General features: G+C 36.8%; 1 protein-coding gene across 1 annotated transcript in view; it reads left to right on the top strand.

The window, feature by feature from the left end:
• The window catches only part of GBE1 (1,4-alpha-glucan branching enzyme 1), a 290,909-nt gene that overhangs the window by 205,182 nt on the left and 60,654 nt on the right, over positions 1–25,073 (top strand). Inside the window, exons 11-12 of the mRNA XM_043448921.1 lie at positions 4,957–5,067; positions 9,163–9,334. Of these exons, the coding sequence (XP_043304856.1) occupies positions 4,957–5,067; positions 9,163–9,334 (283 nt within the window). The remainder of the gene's footprint in view (positions 1–4,956; positions 5,068–9,162; positions 9,335–25,073) is intronic.

The following is a 25,073-nucleotide window of genomic DNA, read 5'->3' as shown; positions in this document are numbered from 1 at the left end:
TCAGGTATAGAGCAAAGTGAATCAGTTAAACACATACATATACCCACACTTTTTTTTTAAGAGTCTTTTCTCATATAGGCCATTACAGATTTTTGAGTAGAGTTTCCTGTGCTATATAGTATGTTCTTATCAATTATCTGTTATATATAAATGTGCTTAGTTATTTCAGTGGTGTCTGACTCTTCGCAACCCTATGGACTGTAGCCTGTCAGCCTCCTCTGTGCATGAGATTCTCCAGGCGAGAATACTGGAGTGGGGTCCTCTGGGGGATCTTCCTGAATCAGGGATCGAACCCATGTCTCCTGCGTCTCCTTCATTGCACGTGGATTCTTTATCCACTGAGCCATTTGGGAAGCCCCATTTTATATGTAATAGTATGTATATGTCAATCCCAATCTCCCAGTTTATCCCTCCCCCTCTTTACCTGCTGGAAACCATAAGTTTATTTTCTACATATGTGATGCTACTTCACTGTTTCCCTTTTTTTGTTGTTGTTGAATTCTATCTCATGGCATGGTTGTATCACAGTTTGCTTAATTATTTTTCCAGTAAAAGATATCTCGACTGTTTCTAGGTTTTGGCTGCTATAAAGAGAGCTGCCATAAACATTTGTGTACAGATTTTTGTATGAACGTAAATTTTCATTACTCTATGGTAAACGTCCAAAAGCACTGGGTTTTATACTCTTTGGATGTTGTTGTCATTGTTGTTCAGTCACTAAGTCGTGTCCAACTCTGCAGCTCCATGGACTGCAACATGCCAAGGCTTCCCTGGCCTTCACTCTCTCCCGGAGTTTGCTCAAACTCGTGTCCATTGAGTCAGTGATGCCATCCAACCATCTCATCCTTCCTTCTTCTTCCTTCCTTCTTCTCCTCTTGCCTTCAATCTAACATCAGAGTCTTTTCCAGTGAGTCAGCTCTTCGCATCAGGTGGCCTAAGTGTTGGAGCTTCAGTTTCAGTATCAGCCATTCCAATGAGCATTCAGGGTTGATTTTCTATAGGACTGACTGACTTGATCTCCTTACTGTCCAAGGGACTCTCAAGAGTCTTCCCCAACACCACATTTCGAAAGTACCAGTTCTTCAGCACTCAGCCTTCTCTATCGTCCAACTCTCACATTAGTAAATGACTACTGGAAAAACCATAGCTTTGACCATACAGCCCTTTGTCTGCAAAGTGATATCTCTGCTTTTTTATATGCTGTCTAGGTTTGTCACAGCTTTTCTTCCAAGAAGCATGTGTCTTTTAATTTCATAGCTGCAGCACTTTCAGCAGTGACTTTGGAGCTGAAGAAAATAAACTCTGTCACTGTTTCCACTTTTTCCTCATATATTTGCCATGAAGTGGTGGAACCAGATGCCACGATCTTAGTTTTTTGAATGTTGAGCTTTAAGCCAGCTTTTTCCACTCTCCTCTTTCACTTTCATCAAGAGGCTCTTTAGCTCCTCTTTGCTTTCTGCCATTAAAGTGGTATCATCTGTACATCTGAGGTTGTTGATATTTCTCCCAGCAATCTTGATTCCAGCTTGTGCTTCATACAACCTGGCTTTTTGCATGATGTACTTTGCATAGATGTTAAATAAGCAGGGTGACAATATACAGCCTTGACATACTCCTTTCCCAATTTGGAACCAGTCTGTTGTTCCATGTCTGGTTCTAACTGTTGCTCTTTGACCTGCATACAGATATCTCAGGAGGCAGGTCAGGTGGTCTGGTATTCCCATCTCTTGAAGAATTTTCCACAGTTTGTTGTGATCCGCACAGTGAGAGGCGTTCAAATTATTTTTCTGAGTAGTTGTACCATTTTGCATTACCACAAGCAACTTTGGAGAGATCCAGATTCTGTTCATTCTTGAACAATGCATTTGTTATTGTTGCTATTTTTTATATTGGTCATTCTATCAGGTGTGCAGAGATATCTCGCTGTGGGTTTAATTTGCATTTTCTTAATGACTTATGATGATGAACTTGTTTTCTTGTGCTTATTTGCCATCTATATGTCTTCTTCAATGAAATGTCTGTTCATGTCTTTTGACCATTTCCTAATTGGATCATTTATTTACTGTGGAGGTTTGAGAGTTCTTTATATAGTTTAGATTCAACCCTTTTGTGGGATGGTATGTGGTTGACAAATATATTTATACCAATCTTTGCTTGTGTTTTCATCCTCTACATGTGGACTTTGACAGAGCTAAAGTTCTTTGTATTCTTTAAATTTAATCAAGGCCAGTTTATTGTTTTTTGTTTGTTTGTTTGCTTTTTCCTTTTAAAGATCTCTTTTGGTGACAAGTCTAAGAATTCTTTGATTCTCCTATTTTCTATTAAACATTTATTTTCTATTAAACATTTATAATTTTATGTTTAAGTCCATAGTCCACTTGAGTTACTTTTTGTACAATCAGTGTTTAAGGTTATTTTTGTCTAAAGATGTCTAACACTTCCAGCATGATTTGGTGAAAAGTCTAACCTACTTTCATTGAATTGTTTTAACACAACAGTCAAACTTAACTGGGCATATTTGTTTAGGTTTGTGGATTGTGAATAGACATATACAAATACTACACTGAATCTAAATAATACAAAGTATCTTAAAATAATACAAATCTACTGTCATATGGTCACAAATCTGAGGTGATCTTCTTAGACTGAAAATCAAGGCTTTGGTAAGGTTGCACTCCTTCTGGAGTTTCTATTTCTTTGACTTTTCTATCTTCTAAACCCCCCTGTATTCCTTGGTTCACGAGCCCTCCCCCCATCTTCAAAGCCAGCAGGGTAGCATCTTCAAATCTCTGTCTTACTCTGACAACCCAAGCGTCTTTTAAGAAAGATCCCTGTAATTACATTGGGCCCATCCAGGTAATCTGGAGAAGGCAATGGCAACCCACTCCAGTATTCTTGCCTGGAGAATCCCAGGGACAGAGGAGCCTGGTGGGTTGCTGTCTATGGGGTCGCACAGAGTCGGACATGACTGATGCGATTTGGCAGCAGCAACAACACCCAGGTAATCCAGGATAATCTCCCCATCTCAATGTCCTTAACTTCAGCAGATCTCTGAAGTCCTTGCCATGTAAGGTGACATGTTCACAGACTCTGGGTATTGGGATGTGAACACCTGTGGGTGGTCATTATTCAGTCTGCCCTCTGGTGCCCGGTGATTCACACTGCAGTTATGGGGGATGGCTAAGCACCTCTGAATTCCATTGAGCAAAAAAAAAAAAAAAAAAAATGCAAAGGAAGATACAACCAGGCTGGAACTCTATTTCTTGTACCAAAATCTGCATTAATTTCCTATTGCTGTATAACCAACTACCACAAATTTAGCAATTTAAAATGTTTCTGTTATTATCTCACCCTTTCTTCTAAGGACATCTATTGTATTCAGTGTTCCCTCCCACCCTCCAGGTAAAGGATTATACAAAGAGGTGAATCAGAGGGAGTGGGAATAGCAGGAACCATTTTAGAATTCTGCCTGTCAGTGTGCAGGTCGGAGAAATGAGCCCCCTTTAGAAAGATAGTGTTGAGTGAAAGAACAGGCTCTTTTTAGGCTGTTAATTCTGTGGAGCAGCAGCTTTTATAGGAGAGTCAGAGGAAGGGATTTTGCTGGCTGTCTGAGTCGTGAGAAAACAAAACAAAGCTTTCCTTCTTTTCCTAAGAAGGAAAGCATTTCAGGGGAAGGGGTGGGGACAGCATTCTTATCTTGTATGGCAAGCATTTGTCTAAGAAAGGACTTAGGACAGAATCATAGTCTGAAATTTCTGCAAGTTCATTTGCACTGAAGCCACACTGGAGGCTGAGTAACAGCCCAAGTGGAGACAAAAATGTGCGCACTGTTAAGACTTATCTCAGAGAGACAGCAGTGAGTGGCGGCGGGAAGCGAGATCTTAAGTCCCTGCCCAGGAATTGAACCTGGGTAGCCTGGATGAGAACCAAGAATCCCAGCCACCAGACCAGCCAGGGCTAGAGGCTGGAAGCTATTTTTCCCTGGATCTTTGACCTCAGTGAAAAATGCATTTATCACGGAGGCAGAAACTGTAAATGCAGGTACTGAGTTTATTATTAGAGGCCTAGTATAACAACAAGTGGGAAGGCACAGAGAGAAATGATTTGGTTAGTTAAGATAGAAGCAAAGCAGAAATGCACGGTCAGAGAGGAGGGTGTGGTGAAGAGCAGTGAGGTAAGGAGGCCATGCCCCGCCTCTTACCTTAAGGTGTTTACAAGAGACAAACACTGGCTATTTACCCTGTTTCTGTTGTTACTTCCACTTTGGAGGGCAAACAGGAGGCTGATTGTAAATGTCGTAACTGGAGCCCACCCATCTCTTATCTCAGGAAATACAAACGGAAGGCTGGTTATAGGTATGCTGCGGGAAGCCCACTTCTTCCTACCTCATGAAATGCAAACAGAAGATCAGCTGTAGATGTCCAACCTGGAGCCCATCTATATCCTGCCTCAGGATGATAATTATTTCATGATAATCAGCTTTTATACATTGAAGTAAGAGTTGTTTTCGTTTCTTTTAAGAAAGGAACAAGACACTCTTCTTGCTAACTTTTTTTTTCTTTTCATTCAAAATTAAATTGGTAGCAAGTATATCTCTACCTTGTGGAAGTTATTGAAAGATCTACTGCACAACAACACTTTACTGTGGTCATTAATCAAGAAGTAACAGGTGTTACAGAGAAAAAAAAAGGTTGCCAAAATCCTAAAGTGCAGTGATCAAATCATCTGCACAAAAGTGAACACATGCACACCCACACACAACACCACTGTCATTTGGATACTCTGCACAAGAGCTGTGATTTCAGTAAAAGTGTCAACAAAGCTATTTTCGTTCCATGGGTGTGCTTGTATCTGTGTGTGTCATAATTTGGACTGATAACGATATATACCCTAAGTTCAGGATATAAAGTAAGAATAGTAATGATGTATTGAAATTATTTCCTGTCTTGCATTTAGTTACTGAAAGAATATAAAGATGAAGATTGGAACATGGGCAATATAGTGTATACACTCACAAACCGACGCTACCTTGAAAAGTGCATTGCCTACGCAGAGAGCCATGATCAGGTAACTAAGTATGTATGTAAACCGTTCTCTCTGTGCCTGTATTTGTTAATGGATCTAAAATAAGCGTATCTCAATACAAATTTCTATAGTTCAATACAGGTAATGTAATGTGTTATATGTCTATTTTATGTGACAGCTACTCTTACTTGAAAAACGTTTCAGGGACTTCCATGGTGGTCCCGTAGTTAAAGATTTTGCCTTCCGGTGCAGAAGGTACAGGTTTGATCCCTTGTCAGGGAGCTAAGATCCCATGCATCTCACAGCCAAAAAAACCCCAAACATAAAACGGAAGGAGGATTGTAACAAATTCAATAAAGACTTTAAAAATGGTCTAAATAAAAAAACCTTTAAAAAAGAAAAACATTAACAAAATTACTTTGTAGATCCATAAATTTCCACTTCAAAATGCAGTACTACTTTTACCCTGCCAAACTGTAATTAAGCGACTGTGACTGACGGTTCCAAGTGCTATCCTGCAAGTTTTCCTTTGTTGTGACGAGAAGGATGTTGGTGCTAATCCAGGTTAATTTTAATTTCCTTTCCGTTTTAGGTTTCCTTCTAAAGATTTTCTTTTATGCCTTTTCTCTTGCTTTCATCATTTTTCCCCCCTCAGTCACTAAATCTTTTGCTGATTGATCACCCTGACCTCTGTCCCTCTGTTTTAGTCCATCATCTATAATGTAGCCTGAGGTATTTTCCAAGGGCAAAGCTAATTTTGTCAACCCAGATCTTTTGGTTAAAGCTTCTCACACACAGCCTGTCATATCTTGCATGCCAATGTTTATTCTGTGTTCAATCCTCCGAGTGTTCTGTTCTTCAATACTGTAAAACTTTCACCCATTCATAAGTAGGTCAACCTTGTCCCAGTCTTATACTCTCCCCACACACCTGCAAATGCATACGAATGCATACCTGGGAAGCTACTGTAAAGAACTAATGCTCTGACTCAGGTGTGTTTCCTTAAGCTTTCATCCAGGTGTATGGGGGAAAAGTGGTTTCCCAGTCCTTCATGTTCTCATCACATTTTAAGCAGAATATTTGTTTCCATTTGTATTTCCAGCCTTAGTCCTATGACTTCTCCTAGTAGTCACTCAATAAACATAAATAAATGGAGGAGAAGGCCATTTAGTTATTTAAAGTATGTGGATTGTCCCCATAAACAATATAAAATGAAGTCTTTATACTTTAAAAAGACAGTAAACCTTTTGAAATTATTTGCAGGATATGAATTAAGAAAATTGAAGTTAAACAATAAGTTCCTGTGTTATTTCAGCAGAAATTGACGAATTTAAGTTGAAACTAGTTTTTCAGATGTCTCCTCTTACTATTAAGAAAGTGTAAGTAGACCAGAGATCAGCTATCAAGGCCCATGAGCCAAACTCTGCCTGCTGCTTATTTTTGTAAAGGTAATTGGAACACAGGCATACTCATTCAATTACCTATTGTCTATGGCTGCTTTTGAGTCTTAATGGCAGATTTAAGTAGTTGAGACTGAGAAAGTAGCCCACAATACCTAAACTATGTACTGTTGGCCTGTACAGAAACTTTACTCATTCATGAAGTAGACATATAAAGTTTTATATCTTCCTAATTGGGGCAGTACTTTCTTTTAAATTGGCTGTTGAGCAAATAAAATAAATACCAATGAAAAAACCAGAACCAAAATGTAACACAATAAGAAATGAATAACATTAATTTAAGGATAAGTAAATCCCTTGTCAAGTATATTCAGTTCAGTTCAGTCTCTCAGTCATGTCCTACTCTTTGCAACCCCATGGATGGCAGTAGCCAGGCTTCCCCATCCATCACCAATTTCTGGAGCTTACTCAACTCATGTCCATGGAGTCGGTGATGCCATCCAACCATCTCATCCTCTGTCATCCCCTTCTCCTCCCACTTTCAGTCTTTCCCAGAATCAGGGTCTTTTCCAATGAGTCAGTTCTTCACATCAGGTGGCCAAAGTTTGGAGTTTCAGCTTCAGCATCAATCCTTCAAATGAATATTCAGGACTGATTTCCTTTAGGATGGACTGGTTGGATCTCCTTGCAGTCCAAGGGACTCTCATGAGTCTTCTCCAACAACACAGTTCAAAAGCATCAATTCTTCGGCGCTCAGCTTTCTTCCAACTACCCTTTCCATTCATGTCCAACTATCACTTCCATTCATGACTCTGGAAAAACCATAGCTTTGACTAGATCATGGACCTTTGTTGGCAAAGTAATGTTTCTGCTTTTTAATATGCTGTCTAGGTTGGTCATAGCTTTTCTTCCAAGGAGCAAGCATCTTTTAATTTCATGGCTGCAGTCACCATCTGCAGTGATTTTGGAGACCCCAAAAATAAAGTCTCTTGGTATTTCCATTGTTTTCCCATCTATTTGCCATGAAGTGATGGAACTGGATGCCATGATCTTAGTTTTCTCAAAGCTGAGTTTTAAACCAGCTTTTTCACTCTCCTCTTTCACTTTCATCAAGAGGCTCTTTAGTTCTTCTTCGCTTTCTGCCATAAGGATGGTGTCATCTGCATATATGAGGTTATTGATATTTCTCCTGGCAATCTTGATTCCAGCTTGTGCTTCATCCAGCCTGGCTTTTCACATGATGTACTCTGCATAGAAGTTAAATAAGCAAGATGACTTTATACAGCTTTCACTTACTCCTTTCCCAATTTGGAACCAGTTTGTTGTTCCATATCCAGTTCTAACTGTTGCTTCTTTGCCTGCATACAGATTTTTCAGGAGGCAGGTCAGATGATCTGGTATTCCCATCTCTTTAAAAATTTTCCACAGTTTTTTGTGTGTCAAGTATATAACAATATGAAAATTAAAATACATTGAAAGCTTCTAGCAATTGTAGCACATTTGGGCTCCCAATTTGTGTTTATTTTATATGAATGAATAAAAGAATAAGAAAATGAGTGAAATAAACAAATTGAAGATGAAACTGATAGATTAATTTCATAATTTTTCTCCCAAGATGTACCGAAATAGTATGGAAGACTTATTTCATGCTTTAAAGATCCACGTAATTCCATCTTGTATTAAAAATTATCAGGAATATACAAAAAGATGTAAGTTACCTAATTCTTCCTAAAAGCAACCATACACTGAATTTTAAACCTGATAAAAATTACAAATATGAACATATGAAAATAGTTTAGACTTTAAAATAGGTTTATAAAGAAAAATATTTTTCTAAAAGTGAAAATAATTGCACAATAATAGGGTGAGGAGATTATGGTTTAATCTCTGTGTTTCTCTATATATTCTTTCTGTCAATAAATAATCCTTGGTATTAGTTAGCTATTTTTAACCATAAATCATTCCAATTAAGAGACCTTTTCTGCTGCTCAGGGTGTTTCCGAGTTACCTGCCCCATTTGTCAACTATTATGTTTTCATATAAAACAAACTTGTTTTAGATTAGATTTCAAATATAATAAGAAAGTAAGTTCTACATTTTAAGAAAAAGTTGTCAGTTTGCTGCTGAAAGGGAAAAAGGTCCATTGTACTATATTTATGTACATGTTTTATGTACATAAATAAAAGTGCATATACATATAAATGATTTCTAAGAAACTCTTCCATTCTTTTAAAACAGTAAAGTCATGACATACAAGTCATTTTTAAAAACTCTGTTAGTATTCTAATAGTTTAATCTAAGATTATGGGATTGTATGAAATCATGTGTGTGAAACTTATGAAAATTGTCAAGCATTACAGAATTTAAGGAATCTGTCATTCAATTTAAAAAAACCCATTGTTTAAATCCTTAAAAAAGGCCATTAGTATTTTCAACATTATAACCCATGTTATTCTAATTTCTAATGCTTAATATTAGCAAATATTCAGGTAGCTTATCATGAGCTTTTCACCAAGCTATTTTATAAATAATAGAAACATAGATTCATGAGTTTTCTCATGTGTTTCACCAGCTTACCTTCAGCAGAGATAGTGACTATTGGGAAATACATGGAATTAATACTAGTTCACACACTTCTCCTGTACTGTTTTTGTGAAATCACGTGTTATTCTAGCATAAATGACAACTGCCTAGTACCTATTCTTTGCATTTACATCAGTGACTTTTATTTTATTAGGCTCTCGTTGGGGATAAGACATTGGCGTTTTGGTTGATGGATGCTGAAATGTATACCAACATGAGTGTTCTGACCCCATTTACTCCCGTTATCGATCGTGGGATACAGCTTCATAAGATGATTCGACTCATTACTCACGCACTCGGTGGAGAGGGGTATCTCAATTTCATGGGTAAGTATTAAGTGAACTTATATCCAATCTGTGCTTAAAATGTTAACCAATATTATATATGACACAAGTCATGTAGAATATTGTGCTGTAGCTGTTCATGTTTAAAATAGAATATTATAATTTTATTTCTGTAAAACACTCTCATGTGTAAACTGTAAAAATTAAATTAAGATTATTGTTATACTAATATATGATGCAAAATTAGCCTAATGGCTGGTATCTTCTTTAATATTGTTGTCAATAAGTGGGGTGAACTTTTTTTAAACATAGAATTTTTATTCTGAATTTAATCCTTCTGATTTATTTCATTATCGTAGTGTTTGCGCATTAAACATAGAAGGATATAATTGTCATGTCATAGCAACATACTGAGCTAATATTATTGGTCTTCTTTGAGGTAACTGTACACTGGTACATTTGTATCATAAATGTGGAAACCAAGGCCCAAGGTATTGTGATGGACAAAAAAGAAACTTATTGGAAAAATAGGAAATATGACTATTCAGAAGTCATTGCTGTCTGAAGAATCTTGAATTATAAAATATACAATCAATTAGCACTGTTTTCTGTTCTGTTTGGTCAACCACAACCATTTGAGTTTTAGGAAATTTTACCAGTTTTTAGGGTAGAGAGAGCTGGAAAGACTGGGGAATGCATATGGGAGCCTGACTTAATTTTCTATAATAAAAGGCTTAGAAAGTGAAAAGTGAAAGTCGCCCAGTTGTGTCTGACCTTTTGTGACACCATGGACTATACAGTCCATGGAATTCTCCAGGCCAGAATATTGGAGTGGGTAGCCATTCCCTTCTCCAGAGGCTCTTCCCAACCCAGGAATCACTTCAGATTAATTAATTTCTACCTGGAAATTTTATTAAAAAAATCTCTGATGGGACTTATAAAAGCCTCTATCATTTGCTATCTTGAGACTAGGAAGTTAAATCCATTAAAGCACATACCATATTTTCCCTGCACAACCTGTACCTTTTGGTACATCCCTCTCCTCTCCGGATCACCAAATCTGTTAATATTTCCAACCTGTCAAGAAGTGACCCTCATGACCTTGAGATTGCACTTTGTCTTCCAGGCACCAACCTGGGCTTTCTGGGTGGACTTTGCAGGCATTGTATTCATAAGTAAAATCAGCCTCAGTTCCTTAAAGGCAGCTGGTCCTCCCAGACACAGTGAACATCATTCACAAGTACAGCCTTTCCTAATAGAGAAACAAAATCAATTATGACCTCTGAGTTCATCTTGTTGGTCCTGCCATTAATTCTTGAAGCCCACTGCATCCGAGAATTCTAGTAATCCAGACTTAGTTTATTGCTTTAGTCTGGAAGTTGTGTAAGCATTGTCAGCTCAGAAGCCTGTACTGAAGAGCTGAGAGTATCAGTAGTTTGTAGTTCCTGATAGAGTTTTTTTCCTGAGACTCTCCTTCGTTGAAGACAGTTCTAGCCCATAGCATGTAACATAGCATCTGAATAAAACAAAACTATCTGCAGATAACAGAGACTTAATGTCCCTAGTTAATTGAATATTGATAACTTTCAGATAAAAAATGTCTGAAGAAAGTTCATAATGAGAACTATTTCTTGAGTCTTCGTATTAATATTTTTCCTGAAGGTAAAAATGGATCATGGACAGCTAAGATCTTAACAAATCTCCAACAATTTCATAAATTCTTTGAAATGTTTATATGAATATCATTTTAACTGTATATATTTAACCGAGGGCTGACTGAACTGCTTTTCTGTTTTGGAAACTCTTCCCATAGAACTTTCAATAGTAACCCAACTAAATAAACATAATTATCTATTAGTGTCTCTCTTATAACATCTGTAAAATGACCATATTTGTGGTATCAAATATAATTTTGAGATTATTCTTTGATATAGGACTCAAAGATATTTTGAAGTTTTCTTCCTACATTTGTCCTTCATTTTTTTTTCATTTATTTTTATTAGTTGGAGGCTAATTACTTTACAATATTATAGTGGATTTTGCCATGCATTGACATGAATCAGCCATGGATTTACATGTGCTCCCTATCCCGATCCCCCCTCCCGCCTCCCTTCGCATCCCATCCTCTGGGTCTTCCCAGTGCACCAGCCCTGAACACTTATCTCATGCATCCAACCTGGGCTGGTGATCTGTTTCACCCTTGATAGCATACTTGTTTCAATGCTGTTCTCTGAGATCATCCCACCCTCGCCTTCTCCCACAGAGTCCAAAAGTCTGTTCTGTACATCTGTGTCTCTTTTTCTGTTTTGCATATAGGGTTATCATTACCATCTTTTTAAATTCCATATATATGCATTAGTATACTGTATTGGTCTTTATCTTTCTGGCTTACTTCACTCTGTATAATGGGCTCCAGTTTCATCCATCTCATTAGAACTGATTCAAATGAATTCTTTTTAATGGCTGAGTAATATTCCATTGTGTATATGTACCATAGCTTCCTTATCCATTCGTCTGCTGATGGGCATCTAGGTTGCTTCCATGTCCTGGCAATTATAAACAGTGTCCTTCAAATGGCTTATAATGTTTAACTCCAACAGAATGGTTTTTAAAAATTTCTTCTGGCTCAATATCTTATCTAAATCTAGCATTTCTCTACTAACTTTGAAATCAGTAATCTCTAAAATCTTTATGATTTCTGATTATTGATGTTTTATGAAATTTAGTATTTTCCCATGAGCTCTCATGACTTTACATATTGTTTTTTCCACTTTCTGATCGTGGCACTCTCCTGACTCATGGCTTTAATGCCTGCAGTGTCCTCCAGCTGACCCGTGGGCCTTGCATGAATGGTCTCCCATGGCTGTCCCCACTGAGGCCCTGCTCCAGCCAAGTAGACTTTCTTTCATTCATTGAATGCACCAACCTCCTTCCACTCTGAACTCTGAATATTTTACTGTTCTCCCCTCTTGGACTCATTCTACTCAAACACCCCCTGCTAACCTGACAAAATCCTTCATCTGCAAATCTTGTTTCCTTAGGAAAGCCTTTTTCTAAATCCTCAGACTTTACTAGTTTTACCTATTATACATTTTTATATACCCTATTGCTTACCTTTTTTGGCACATAAAAAATTATATTTAAAACATTATTAAATATGTGACTGCCTTGGTAAATTTAAAGCGAAATGAAAATTGGGGACTTATTCACTTAAGACTAGTAGCAATTAGCATAGGCTCTAGCACATCACAAGGCTTTCATGTTTTTCTGAAAAAAGATATTTTGTATATTTATATATATGTATATGTGTATATATAATTACCTTGTAATATTTTTAGCAGTGGTTCATTAGTTGCAATCACCACTTGTAGTTTTAAGCAAAGTTATTTTTTTCTTCAAGTGGCATGGAAGAAATAAATTTTTTAAATGATCAGTTAAAGAAATTTAAGACCAAGGAGCAGCAATCTGGTTGTTTACTCATGTTTTAGGCATTCTAAAACTTGTTAGTTTTCTAGAATTTTATTTTTATTTCCCTCTAGTAGAGAGAGAATGAGTTAAAAGAAGAAAACAACAACACATTTTTGTATTTTTTCATTTAAATATGTTTACCTAAATTTGTCAGGCATTTAGATATGTGTTCTGCTTATCAAAAATCATTAAGATCAGTGTAAACTTTTCACAATGATACCAGTTTGGTGGATTTACTTTATTTTGTTTGTTTTTGTCTTATATACTCCTAATTTTGTGTTTCAAAAAATTCTTTCACTCTGATAATGGCATTTGCAGCAACATGGGTGGTCCTAGAGATTACCATAGTGAGTGAAGTAAGTCAATATAGAGAAACACAAATATCATCTATCTCTTATTTGTGGATTCTAAAAAACCAGTACAAATGAACTGATTCACAAAGCAGAAATAGAGTCATAGATGTAAAATACAAACTAAGAATGGGGAATAAATTGGGAGATTGATATTGACATATACTCGCTACTATATATAAAACACGAAACTGATAAGAATCTACTGAATAGCACAGGGAACTCTACTTGATATTCTATAATGGCCTATATGGGTAAAGAATCTAAAAAAGAGTGAGTATATGTGTAACTGATTCACTTTGCTGTATAGCTGAAACTAACATAATGCGGTAAATCAAATACATGCCAGTAAAAATTAATTGAAAATTTTTAAAAGCAGAACATTTATTCTTTCTCTCTCTCTTAAACACAATAAATGTAAAGTTGTATTGTTGAGTCACTCAGTCATGTCCAACTCTTTGTGACCCTGTGGCCTGCAGCACACCAGGCTTCCCTGTCCTTCACCATCTCCAGAGCTTACTTAAACTCATGTCCATTGAGTCAATGATACCATCCAGTTGTCTTGTCCTCTGTCATCTCCTTCTGTTTCCTAAAAAGAAAGAAAGAAATCCACTCTGGTTGAAGTAGGGGAATGCTTGCTTTTTTTTTTTTTTTTTTGGCTCACTAGGTTATTTTAATTATAAATAGATAGGTTTATATTTCCTATCATCATATGAAGGAATCATATCATCATATGAAGGAATCAAGTATAAAATGGAGACCAGAAATAGCTGAATTATTTGCATGTTTTTACATCCTAAGAGTTGTAATTATAAATATTAGTAAAAGTAAATTTATATAGACACAGCATGCTATATTGTCTAAGACATTTTCTTTGCATCATCTAAATTAATCTTCATAAAAGTTTTCTTTCTTTTTTTTTTTTTTTAATACAGTCTTAGTTGCAAAGAAATGTGAGGTTAAAATTAGGGGAATACTCGGATATCTAGGTAGATGTCCCAAGCCCAATTTTACTAAAGCTGCAACTCGGACAGGAAAAGTAACACACCTAACATTGTGCAACTAGAAAATGAGAGCAGCTGATGTCTTCTCTTTTATTTCCTATTTGAGAAAAGTAGCAACAAAATTATTGTTAGATCATATATAGGTTAGCTACCAAAATGCGGTTAATAAATATGTTTCTGGGGAAAGGTAGAGCATTGTGATTAAGCAAGTGATCTGGATGGGAACCCAGGCTTAGCTGTGTGAGCTGAGTAAGGGGCATCATAACCCTGTGCCTTTGTTTGCTCAGTAGTGGAATGGAGTAGTGCCCGCCTCAGAAGATTGTTTTCAGGGTGAAAATGATTTAATATGTACACAAGCCTTAGCATATTAGCAGGCACATAGCTCATAGTTAATGTTTATTTACATTTAATTTAACTCTAACTTAGATTTACTATTACTATTTTTATCATTATTATTAGCTATTCCATTAAATATATGGGTTCTAAATGCTGATATTCCAATTTCATCCAGGAGTGCCTCTTTAGGATCTCATCTGATGGTACATAGTTTAATATAAAAGCATCATTGAATATTTAATTCATTTCCTCTAAAAATATCAGTAAAATTAGTAATTCTTTGTTAAAAATGAAATGACATTTCCTAGGTGGTATTGTGTGGTTCACAGGACTGGAAATGGTCGGTTTTCATTCCAACCCCAAAGAACAATACCAAAGAATGTTCAAACTACCTGACAATTGCACTTATTTCACATACCAGCAAGGTTATCCTCAAAATCCTTCAAGCTAGTCTTCAGCAGTACATGAACTGAGAGCTTCCAGATGTACAAGCTAGATTTAGAAAAGGCAAAGGAACCAGAGATCAAATTGCCAACATTCATTAGATCATAGAGAAAGCAAAGGAATTAAAGGAAAACTTCTACTTCATCAACTATGCTAAAACCTTTGGCTGTGTGGATCACAACAAACTGAAAAATCCTTAAGGAGATGGGAGTATGAGGCCACCTTACTTATCTCCTGAGAAACCTGTATGTGGGTCAAGAAGCAACAGTTAGAACCGGACATAGAACAACTTACTGGTTCAAAATTGGGAAAGGAGTACACAAGGCTATATATTGTCACCCTTCTTACTGAGCTTCTATGTAGAGTACATCATGCAAAATGCTGGGCTGGGTGAATCACAAGCTGGAATCAAGATTGCCGGGAGAAATATCAACAACCTTGGATATACAGATAATAACACTCTTATGGCAGAAAGTAAAGAGGAACTAAAGAGCCTCTTGAAAAGGATGAAATGAAAGAGTGAAAAAGCTGTCTTGAAACTCAACATTTAAAAAAAAAAAAAAAAACTAGATCATGGGATCCAGTCCCATCACTTCGTGACAGATAGAAGGGGAAAAGTGGAAGCAGTGATGGATTTTATTTTCCTGGGCTCCAAAATCACTGCAGATAGTGACTATAGCTATGAAATTAAAAGATGCTTGCTCTTTGAAAGGAAAACTATGACAAACCTAGGCAGTGCGTTAAAAAGTAGAGACATCACTTTGCCAACAGTGGTCCATCTAGTCATGGTTTATCCAGCAGTCATTTACGGATGTGAAAGCTGGACCTTAATGAAGTCTGAGTGCCAAAGAATTGATGCTTTCAAACTCTGCTGCTGGAGAAGACTCTTGAGAGTCCCTTGAGATCAAACAGTCAATCCTAGGGGAAATCAACTCTATATATTCATTGGAAGGACTGATGCTGAAGCTGAAGCTCCAGAACTTTGGCCACTTGATGCAAAGGGTCAATTATTTGGAAAAGACTCTGATACTAGGAATGATTGAGGGCAGGAGGACACGGGGGAGACAGAGGATGAGATGGTTAGATTGCATCACAGACTCGATAGATATGGATTTGAGCAAACTCCAGGAGATAGCGGAAGATAAAGGAGCTTGGTGTGCTGCAGTCCATGGGGTCGCAAAGAGTCAGACGTGACTTCGCCGCTGAACAACCACAGTTACGTGGTTAATTATATAGAAATTAAGCTGTTTCTGTAGTCAGTCTCACTGAGTTAATATGGCTTGTTTGTTTTTCATTCATGGTGATGTTTTTTGAATGTTGTTGCTAAAACATCTTACTTTGCTCTCATGTATGAAGAGGTTTGATGGTTGCCTGGATTCTTGTTTCTAGGATAAGCCAATATGATGTTAATCAGTTAACATTTATTATATTGTTTCTGTGTATGAGTGTGTGTGTAAGCATTAAGTTAAAACTTAATATGTTTTTCTTACATACCTGTGCTCAGATTTATTTCACACAGAAGTAAGGGCGAGGCAAGTGAGTAAGAGAGAGACAGAGAAGACCCAGAGAGAGAATCAGTGTGAGAGAGAGGGGTAGAGAAAGCAGATTGATATAAGGCAAGTTCTGTTTAGAAAGTTAGTGAATTTGAGATACATATCAATTTAAACTATATTTTTCATATATTCATAGCACATTATAAAATGTGTTCTAACACAATTTATTACATTCTTTTATGCTTCAGACATTTATATGTATCTACTACATGCCATGTATTGTTAAGTGGTGGATATTCCTAGGTGAAAAAGACTTCTTGCCATCAGGGTCTCAAAACCCAAGAGGAATCCAGACAAGTAAGAAGACCAGTATGTCTGTCCTAGTACATTCACTCACTACAGTGATAGAGATAAGCAGAAAATGTCATGTGAATATATAGGAAATTGGATTAACAAATTGCATTCTTGGTGGAATTTATGAGCTGCATCAGTCAGACAAACTTAGAAGAGTAGAAAGACACAAAAAAGCCATACCACAAACTTAGGAAAAGTCCAAGAAGGAGTAGGACTGAATTAACAGAGTAAGATTAAAGTCAGTTGGGAATATTAAACTTCAGATAAATGAAGAAACTGGGGCCCGAGGAAATCAGTTTGGAGATCATTCATTGACTGGCAAGTTTAATGAAAAAATGTGGTTTTCAATCACTTTAAAACATCATAAAACTCTTCAGTAAGAAAGGCCTGGTATTGATTGATGGTTTAATAGCATTACGTTTTTTTTTTTTAATCTACTTATAATATAACTAAAAGGAGACAGATTAAAAAAATAAGATGTGGTTATTGATAATCTATGTGGATATATCTATGCTATTTGTAAAATCAGTGGTTATTTAATGTTTTATTTTTGGTAAAAAATAAATATAGAATGAAAAACATCTGCTTTACACATAGGGTTACCTCAGTAAATATATGTTGCAGGCATACCTTATTTTATTGTGCTTCACAGATATTATGATTTTTAGAAAATGAAGATTTGTGGTAACCTTGCACTAGCAAGTCTATGAACACTGTTTTTCCAAGAGCATTTGCTCATTTCCTGTATCTGTCCCATTTTGGTAAATATTGGAATATTTCAAACATTTTTGTTATTATTATATTTGTTATGGTAATCTGTGACCAGTGGTCTTTTTTTTTAATTGAACTATAATTGATTTACAATGTTAGTTTCAGTTGTACAACATAGTGATTCAAGATTTTTACATATTCTGTTCCTTTAAAAGTTCTTACAAAATAATGGCTATATTTCCCTGTGCTGTACAATGTCCTTGTAGCTTATTTATTTTATACATAGTAGTTTTTTATTTGCCACCCTTATTTTGCTCCTACCCCTCCCTTTCCCCACTGGTGATCACTAATTTGTGAATCTGTTTCTGTTTTTTTTTTATTCATTTGTTGATTCATTTTTTCAATTCCATATATAAGTGATAATATTTGTCTTTCTTTTTCTGACATTTCACTAGGCATAATACCTTCTGGGTCCATCCACATTGTTGCAAGTGGCAGAGTTTTGTTATGTTTGAGTAATATTCCATTGTGCCTGTATGTATTTATAAATACACACATATTTTTTATATCACATCTTCTTTATCCATTCATCTGTTGATGTACACTTAGGTTGTTTCCATACCTTGGCTATTATAAATAATCCTACTGTGAATATCAGAGTGCATGTATCATTTCAAATTAGTGTTTTCATTTTCTTCAGATATATTCCCAGGACATATGCTGATAGTTATATCAGCATATATGTATGATATATGATATATGTGTGATAGTTCTATTTTTAATTTTCTGAGGAACCTCCGTCTGTTTTCCATACCCACAGTGTATTTGGGTTCCCTTTTCTTCACATCCTCGCCACCATTAGTTGTTTCTAGACTTTTTGATGATAACCATTCTGACAGGTATTTGGTGATATCTCACTGTGGTTTTGATTTGCTTTGATATTACTACTATTGCAGGAAGGGGGATCCCTTCCAGGGCCTGAAACTGGGCTCTTGTCTAACAATCGGAAATGAATTGTCCGAGGAGACACATGTGCTGACAAAGCAAGAGATTTTATTGGGAAAGGGCACCCGGGTGGAGAGCAGTAGGTAAGGGAACCCAGGAGAACTGCTCTGCCTCGTGGCTCGCAGTCTTGGGTTTTATGGTGATGGGATTAGTTTCTGGGTAGTCTTTGGCCAATCATTCTAATTCAGAGTCTTTCCTGGTGGCGCAGGCATCGCTCAGCCAAGATGGATGCTAGCGAGAGGGATTCTGGGAAGTGGACAGACACGCGGTGTCTCCTTTTGACCTTTCCCCAACTCTTCCAGTTGGTGGTGGCTTACTAGTTCCGTATTCTTTATCAGGATCTCCTGTCATAAAACAACTCATGCAAATGGTTACTATGGTGCCTGGCCAGGGTGGGCGGTTTCAATCAGTGTGCTTCCCCTAACACTACTACAACTTGCTGAAGGTTCAGATGGTGGTAAACATGTTTTAGCAATACCGTATTTTTTAAATTAGAATATGTACATTGTATTTGGAAATATTGCTATTGGCATAGACTACAGTATAGCGTAAATTAACTTTGGTATGCCCTGAGAAGCTAAACAATCTGTCTCACTCACCTTACTGCCATGTTCATATTATGGAGGTAGTCTGGAACTGAACCCACAATATCTTCTAGGTATGCCTATACTTGTTTGTAAATAAACTGCTAAAGCAGTTCAAAGAAGAAAATGAGGATAATCATATAATTTGTCCGGTTTTCTGGTGATTCTCAAGTTATCTTAGATGTGCTACCTTTTTCTAACCCAGTCAAAACTGAGGTAGAGGGTGTGGTCACATGGCCTAGTCATGTGACTTGTCAGGAATTGCTGTAGAGAGGTACGGCCAGGCAGGCAAATGGGTTACTATGTCCAGTAATCGTGTGCTAGGGGAAAAAAAAATGCCAATATTGATACTGCAGTGTTGGTGCTTTAATGGACCGGAACCTGGTGGTCTGGAGTCGACGATGAAAGAGTGAAAGAAGTAAAGAGGCCAATATTCCCTGGGTTAGGCAGCCGGCTTCCGCACTTCAGGGAATCAGTCAGAAATAGAGAGAGAGGAAAAAAAGAAAGAAAGAAAGAAAGACACGGGGACCCAAGCTCTGATGGAGCAAAGGTGTTTTAATCAACAATGTGTGTGCATATATACTGTCTTACAAGGTGGTTATTCTCAGCAAAGATAAAGATTAAAATTCCAGACTTACAAAACATAAGACAATCCCTATCAAAGACAGAGTTGCAAACAATCACCTTTTACCTTATGGTTCATAAGAAGGAAGAGGGTACGTATCACCACAATGAGAAATGCCTGGATTCCTCAGCCCGGGAAAGGCAAGGCCTGCCTCTCCTCTTAATTCCTGAATATTCAGGAATTAATAAGAGCCAGAGGGTTCCTGACAGATCCAAAACAGCACACAGGGAGCCTCTTGCTAAATGCTTCCTGACACTGCAGTATTAATTACAGATACGGTTGACCCTTGAACAGTGCAGGTTTGGACTGCAAGAGTCCACTCATATATGAATATTTAGGACTATCAGTTCAGTTCAGTTCAGTCACTTAGTCGTGTCCGACTCTTTGCGACCCCATGATTCACAGCACGCCAGGCCTCCCTGTCCATCACCAACTCCCGGAGTTTACTCAAACTCATGTCCATCGAGTCGGTGATGCCATCCAGCTATCTCACTATACGATAAGTGGTTGGTTGAATTTATGGATAAGGAGAGACCATGGATATGGAGGGTAAGTTATTAGTGGATAAATTGAGTTATTGTTCAAGAGTTAAGGGTAATACCAAAATAATGCAATATTATTTAATCATTTTTTTATATTTGAATTTCAATAATGATATGTATTAAAGTATTGTCATTGTTAATTTAGTTCCAAGTAGGTTTCTATGAAAAATAATTTTCTGGCTCTTCAGAAAGCCCTTGGTAATCCTGTCGTAGACTGGGCAATGGTGAGAAGAAAGTTACATTGAACAGCTAACTCCAAATATTTTCATTTTCATGTAACCAGATTTCTTATGTAATAATGAAGAAAATCTTTTTAAACAACTTTTTTTTTTTTGTAAAGACTGTAATCTTATTATTGAGAGCTTGCTGCTAGTTTTGTTTCAAAGGAAGCTGTTTTGGTTTTCCCTTCTGATTTGACTCCATTTTCTTGAGTTTCATCATGTATAGATAGAGATTCAAATGCAGAATGATCTGAATCACTTTCAGTTCTGTCATGTTCATATTCCACTCCTTCAGAAAGCCTTTGAACTAAAATAAGAATCTTTCTTGCAACAGAAGCTTTGCTTTCTCAGTTTTCATTTTTCTTTTCCTCTTGGGGATTCTATGTTATAGAAGAACATTTTCTAATGAGTACACCTTCATTCTATTTTAAATTTTAATGCTGCATATAACTCTCAGGGTATATCTCAAAACATAAATGATTTAAATTTCTCATTTAAAAAATGCTGAACTAGCAGAGTTAAATCAACAAAACTAGCAATATTTCACTACTATAATATGGCATGGTAGTCTAGAAAGCTGAAAAACCATGTTGTAATCATAAAACACATATTCCCCATCACATCAGCTGTTAATGCATAAAACTGAAATGTCAAAAGTAATCTGGAATCAATGGACTCATTGATTTGTTCACACGTTTATTTATTCATTCATTCAGTTAAATTCATTGTTTCCATGTCAGTTTCTAGATGGAAATACAGATTGGTTGTAAGCAGAGTTGTGTGAAGACAAAGAAGTTTTCCTTGATAGCTTTTATATTATCAGTGAGGTCTTTGAGAGTGGAAAGAATAAGAGAAAAAAGGACTTTGAGAGAAAAGTAGAACTATGAAACAGACATCTTCAAATTGTAGTAGGATATCTGGTTAATACTTAATGCTCATTGATATTTGTAATCAAGATTATAAATCAAATCAGCCTTTTGATTGTGTGACTTTTTTCTTTTTTTCTAGAAGACCATGGTTGATCAAGTGTTGAAATTTTGTCAATTATCTGTCAAAAAAGGGAAAAGTTTTGAAAGCATTAGAGAAGAGCTGATATAATAGAGAACCCATAAATCAGTGGATCTCTAGAATGACCTGGGGAGTTTCAAAAAATACTATAAATTGGATTGGTCTTGGCTATAGCCTACAATTTGGAAATGTTTAACGATTCCTTAAGGATAAGAAGTGAAGAGAGAATTCCAAGAGGAAAGTTCTCTGATTCTAGAACAGAAATTATAGAGGGCGCAGTACAAGAATGTAGAAAGAAGAGAGGGGAAGTTGGGACAGGTGGGGGGTATGTGGTGTATCCAACTGTCAGTGAAGGGCCAGTGAAGAACCAGGAGGCTGGCCTTGGACTTCCCGTAGCAAACATGGCAAACAGGAATGTGGCTGCTCCTGGAGTTTTCCTGGTTGGTATTGAGAAGCTTTTGCAAACAGAAATTTTTATAAAGAGATAAAATTTAAATGAGAAGGCTTTTCTACGTTTCTCATATTGTTTTCTCTGTTTATAAACCAACTAAAGTCATGACCATGGAGGTAACTATTTTTTATTAATAGTGTGGTCATCTGATAACATGTGCATATGTTTTTATTACTTTCTTGTTTAGGAATCTCATTACCATGTTGTTATTCTAGTTTCTGTAATGAGTGGTACCTGCAGAGAATGAGGCATAATTACAAACTGGCAATTTTCTCTCTTAGCAGTATTATAAATTTTCCATTACTAAATTTGAAGGATTTTCTCAATATGATTATATTGTATTTTGACATTTGAAATTCTGTGGGACATTCTTTAATGAATATGTTACATTCTCCCTAAAACCATAGGGAGAGTTGGATGGATTTTGTGTCAGTCTGCATTCAGTGATAGCTACATTATACTTCAGTGTAAAATGTGTGATCCTACTTCAAATCTTCCATCTGTGATTGTTTAGTGTCAAACTTATAAATTCTTCTTTCTTTCTGATAGATAGGAATACAATAAAAATTTAAATGTCTTCCTGCTAAGTGCTGGAATTGAAGCAGTTATAAGAGGACAAAATACACTCTACTGAACAGTAGGAGTGCTAATTTTTGGCATTTTCTCTTAGCTTGTTGAAACAAGTTTGCTGAATGTAACACTCCTAGAAGAAGTCTATAAAACCGAGCTTTGAAAAACTGCAAAATTCTCAATATGAGCAGTTGTAAATGGCCTGCACGCCTGTTAAAATGCTCAAGGACGCAAATATAATCTATTTTTAAATGGCACAGACTTAAAAGTAATGGGCCTGACTTGATTCACAGCACACTGATAACCAATTTTGGCTGGCATTTAATGACAACTTTCCATGAGGATGACATGGGGCTAAGAGTTACCCGGGGAGCTTGAAAATACTCAAACCTGAGTTTCATGAAACTTTCACACTAGAATCAGTGATTGTGAGGCTGGGGCATTAGTGCTTTTTAAAAAATCTCACTAAGTGATTTTATTTTGTGGAGTTGTAACATAACGATCTACTGATTGGAGGAAAATACAAAAATGAAAGTTGGGTCAGAGACAGATCCAGACTGTGCTGGGTTCAGTGGGAGCTAGCTGAGGGATTCACCTGTTTATCTCCCCACATGATTTAAATACCCTGGTCCATATAGGAAGTGTTCTTTCTGCCCAAAAGAACCTTCAAGTCCTTGCTGATGATCATAATCTGGAGAAAGAGTCACTTTAGCGAAGCTTCACCTTAACCTATTGGAGAATGTTTCTGATATAACTTATCTACATTTTTCTTTAGCCCAGTCACATCGACAAGTTGAATAGATCACACCCTTTACAAATGGGAAAAGGGTCTACCAGTAATCTGGATGTTGAGAAGGAAAATAAGCAATTGAACTTGTATGTCCTTAATTCTTTCAGTTTTGATCTCAGGGTAGGATACCTTTATGGTCCCTGCCTTTCTTCCTTGGGGTCTGTGTGGTTATCAATGGTGTTGTTGGTCTTAATGATTCTCCCTAAAATACTGTTCAGCTAGACTGAACTCATATTAAAATTCTCAAGAAAGAATTAAAGCAATAAGATGAGACCTACATCCAGTCTTCATCCATGGAAGCAAGGTCTGCTGCTCTGTGGTCATTTGCATCTAAACCTTTCACACCAGAAGCAATAATTTTTTTTCTCTTTGGTTTATTGCTCTTAAACTGCATCAGAAAGTAGAGATATTAATTATTAATTATTACTGTTGGTTCAAATATATAGTAATAATATATCTACTTTCTGATGCACTTATAGAGCAATAAACTAGAGAGAAAAAAATTTTAATTTAGGAAAGGCAGAGGAACCAAGATCAAATTGCCAGCATCTGTTGGATCATAGAAAAAGCAAGAGAATTCCAGAAAAACATCTGATTCATTTGACTACACTAAAGCCTTTGACTGTGTGGGTCACAAATAACTGTGGAAAATTCTTAAAGAGATGGGAGTACCAGACCATCTAACCTGCCTCTTGAGAAATCTGTATGCAGGTCAAGAAGCAAAAGTTAGATCCGGACATGGAAAAATGGTCTAGTTCCAAACTGGGAAAGGAGTTCATCAAAGCTATATATTGTCACCCTGCTTATTGAACTTCTGTGCAGAGTACATCATGTGGAATGCCGGGCTGGATGAAGCACAAGCTGGAATCAAGATTGCCGGGAGAAATATCAATAACCTCAGATATGCAGATGATACCACCCTTAGGAATTAAAGAGCCTCTTGATGAAAGAGAAAGAGGACAGTGAAAAAGCTTCAAACTCAACATTCATGAAACTAAGATCATGGCATCCAGTCCCATCACTTCATGGCAAATAGATGGGAAAACAGTGAAAACAGTGACAGACTTTATTTTCTTGGGTTCCTAAGTCACTGTAGATGGTGACTGCAGCCATGAAATTAAAAGATGCTTGCTCCTTGAAAGAAAAGCTATGACCAACCTAGACAGCATATTAAAAAGCAGAGACATTATTTTGCTGTCAAAGGTCCATCTAGTCAAAGCAATGGTTTTTCCAGTGGTCATGTATGGATGTGAGAGTTGGACCATAAACAAAACTGAGCACTGAAGAATTGATGCTTTGAACTGTGGTGTTGGAGAAGACTCTAGAGAGTCCCTTGGACTGCAAGGAGATCCAACCAGTCAATCCTAAAGGAAATCAGTCCTGAATATTCATTGGAAGGACTGATGCTGAAGCTGAAGCTCCAATACCTTGGCTATCTGATTTCAAAAAAATGACTCAGTGGGAAAGACCATGATGCTGGGAAAGATTGAAGGCAGGAGGAGAAGGGGATGACAGAGGATGAGATGGTTGGATGGCATCATGGACACGAATGAAATGAGTTTGAACAAGCTCCAGGAGTTGGTGATGGACAGGAAAGCCTGGTGTGCTGCAGTCCATGGGATCACAGTGTCAGACATGACTGAGTGACTGAAGTGTGCTGACTGAACTGATTGGTTCAAATGTTTATTTCATTAGACAGACTTGTTGGGAAAATAAAATTGTCTTTATATGCAGAACCTGCTAACTGATGGAATATTATTCCTCATGTGTTATGAATTTTAAGCTAAAACCTACCATCTAGGGCACTGACTTTCCTCCTGGAGAA

This window comes from Cervus canadensis, chromosome 27 (assembly GCF_019320065.1).
Source record: "Cervus canadensis isolate Bull #8, Minnesota chromosome 27, ASM1932006v1, whole genome shotgun sequence".
In the NCBI taxonomy this organism is placed as follows: Eukaryota; Metazoa; Chordata; class Mammalia; order Artiodactyla; family Cervidae; genus Cervus; species Cervus canadensis.
The sequence above is the reverse complement of the archived record's forward strand: the minus strand, read 5'-3'. Positions and strand labels throughout refer to the sequence as shown.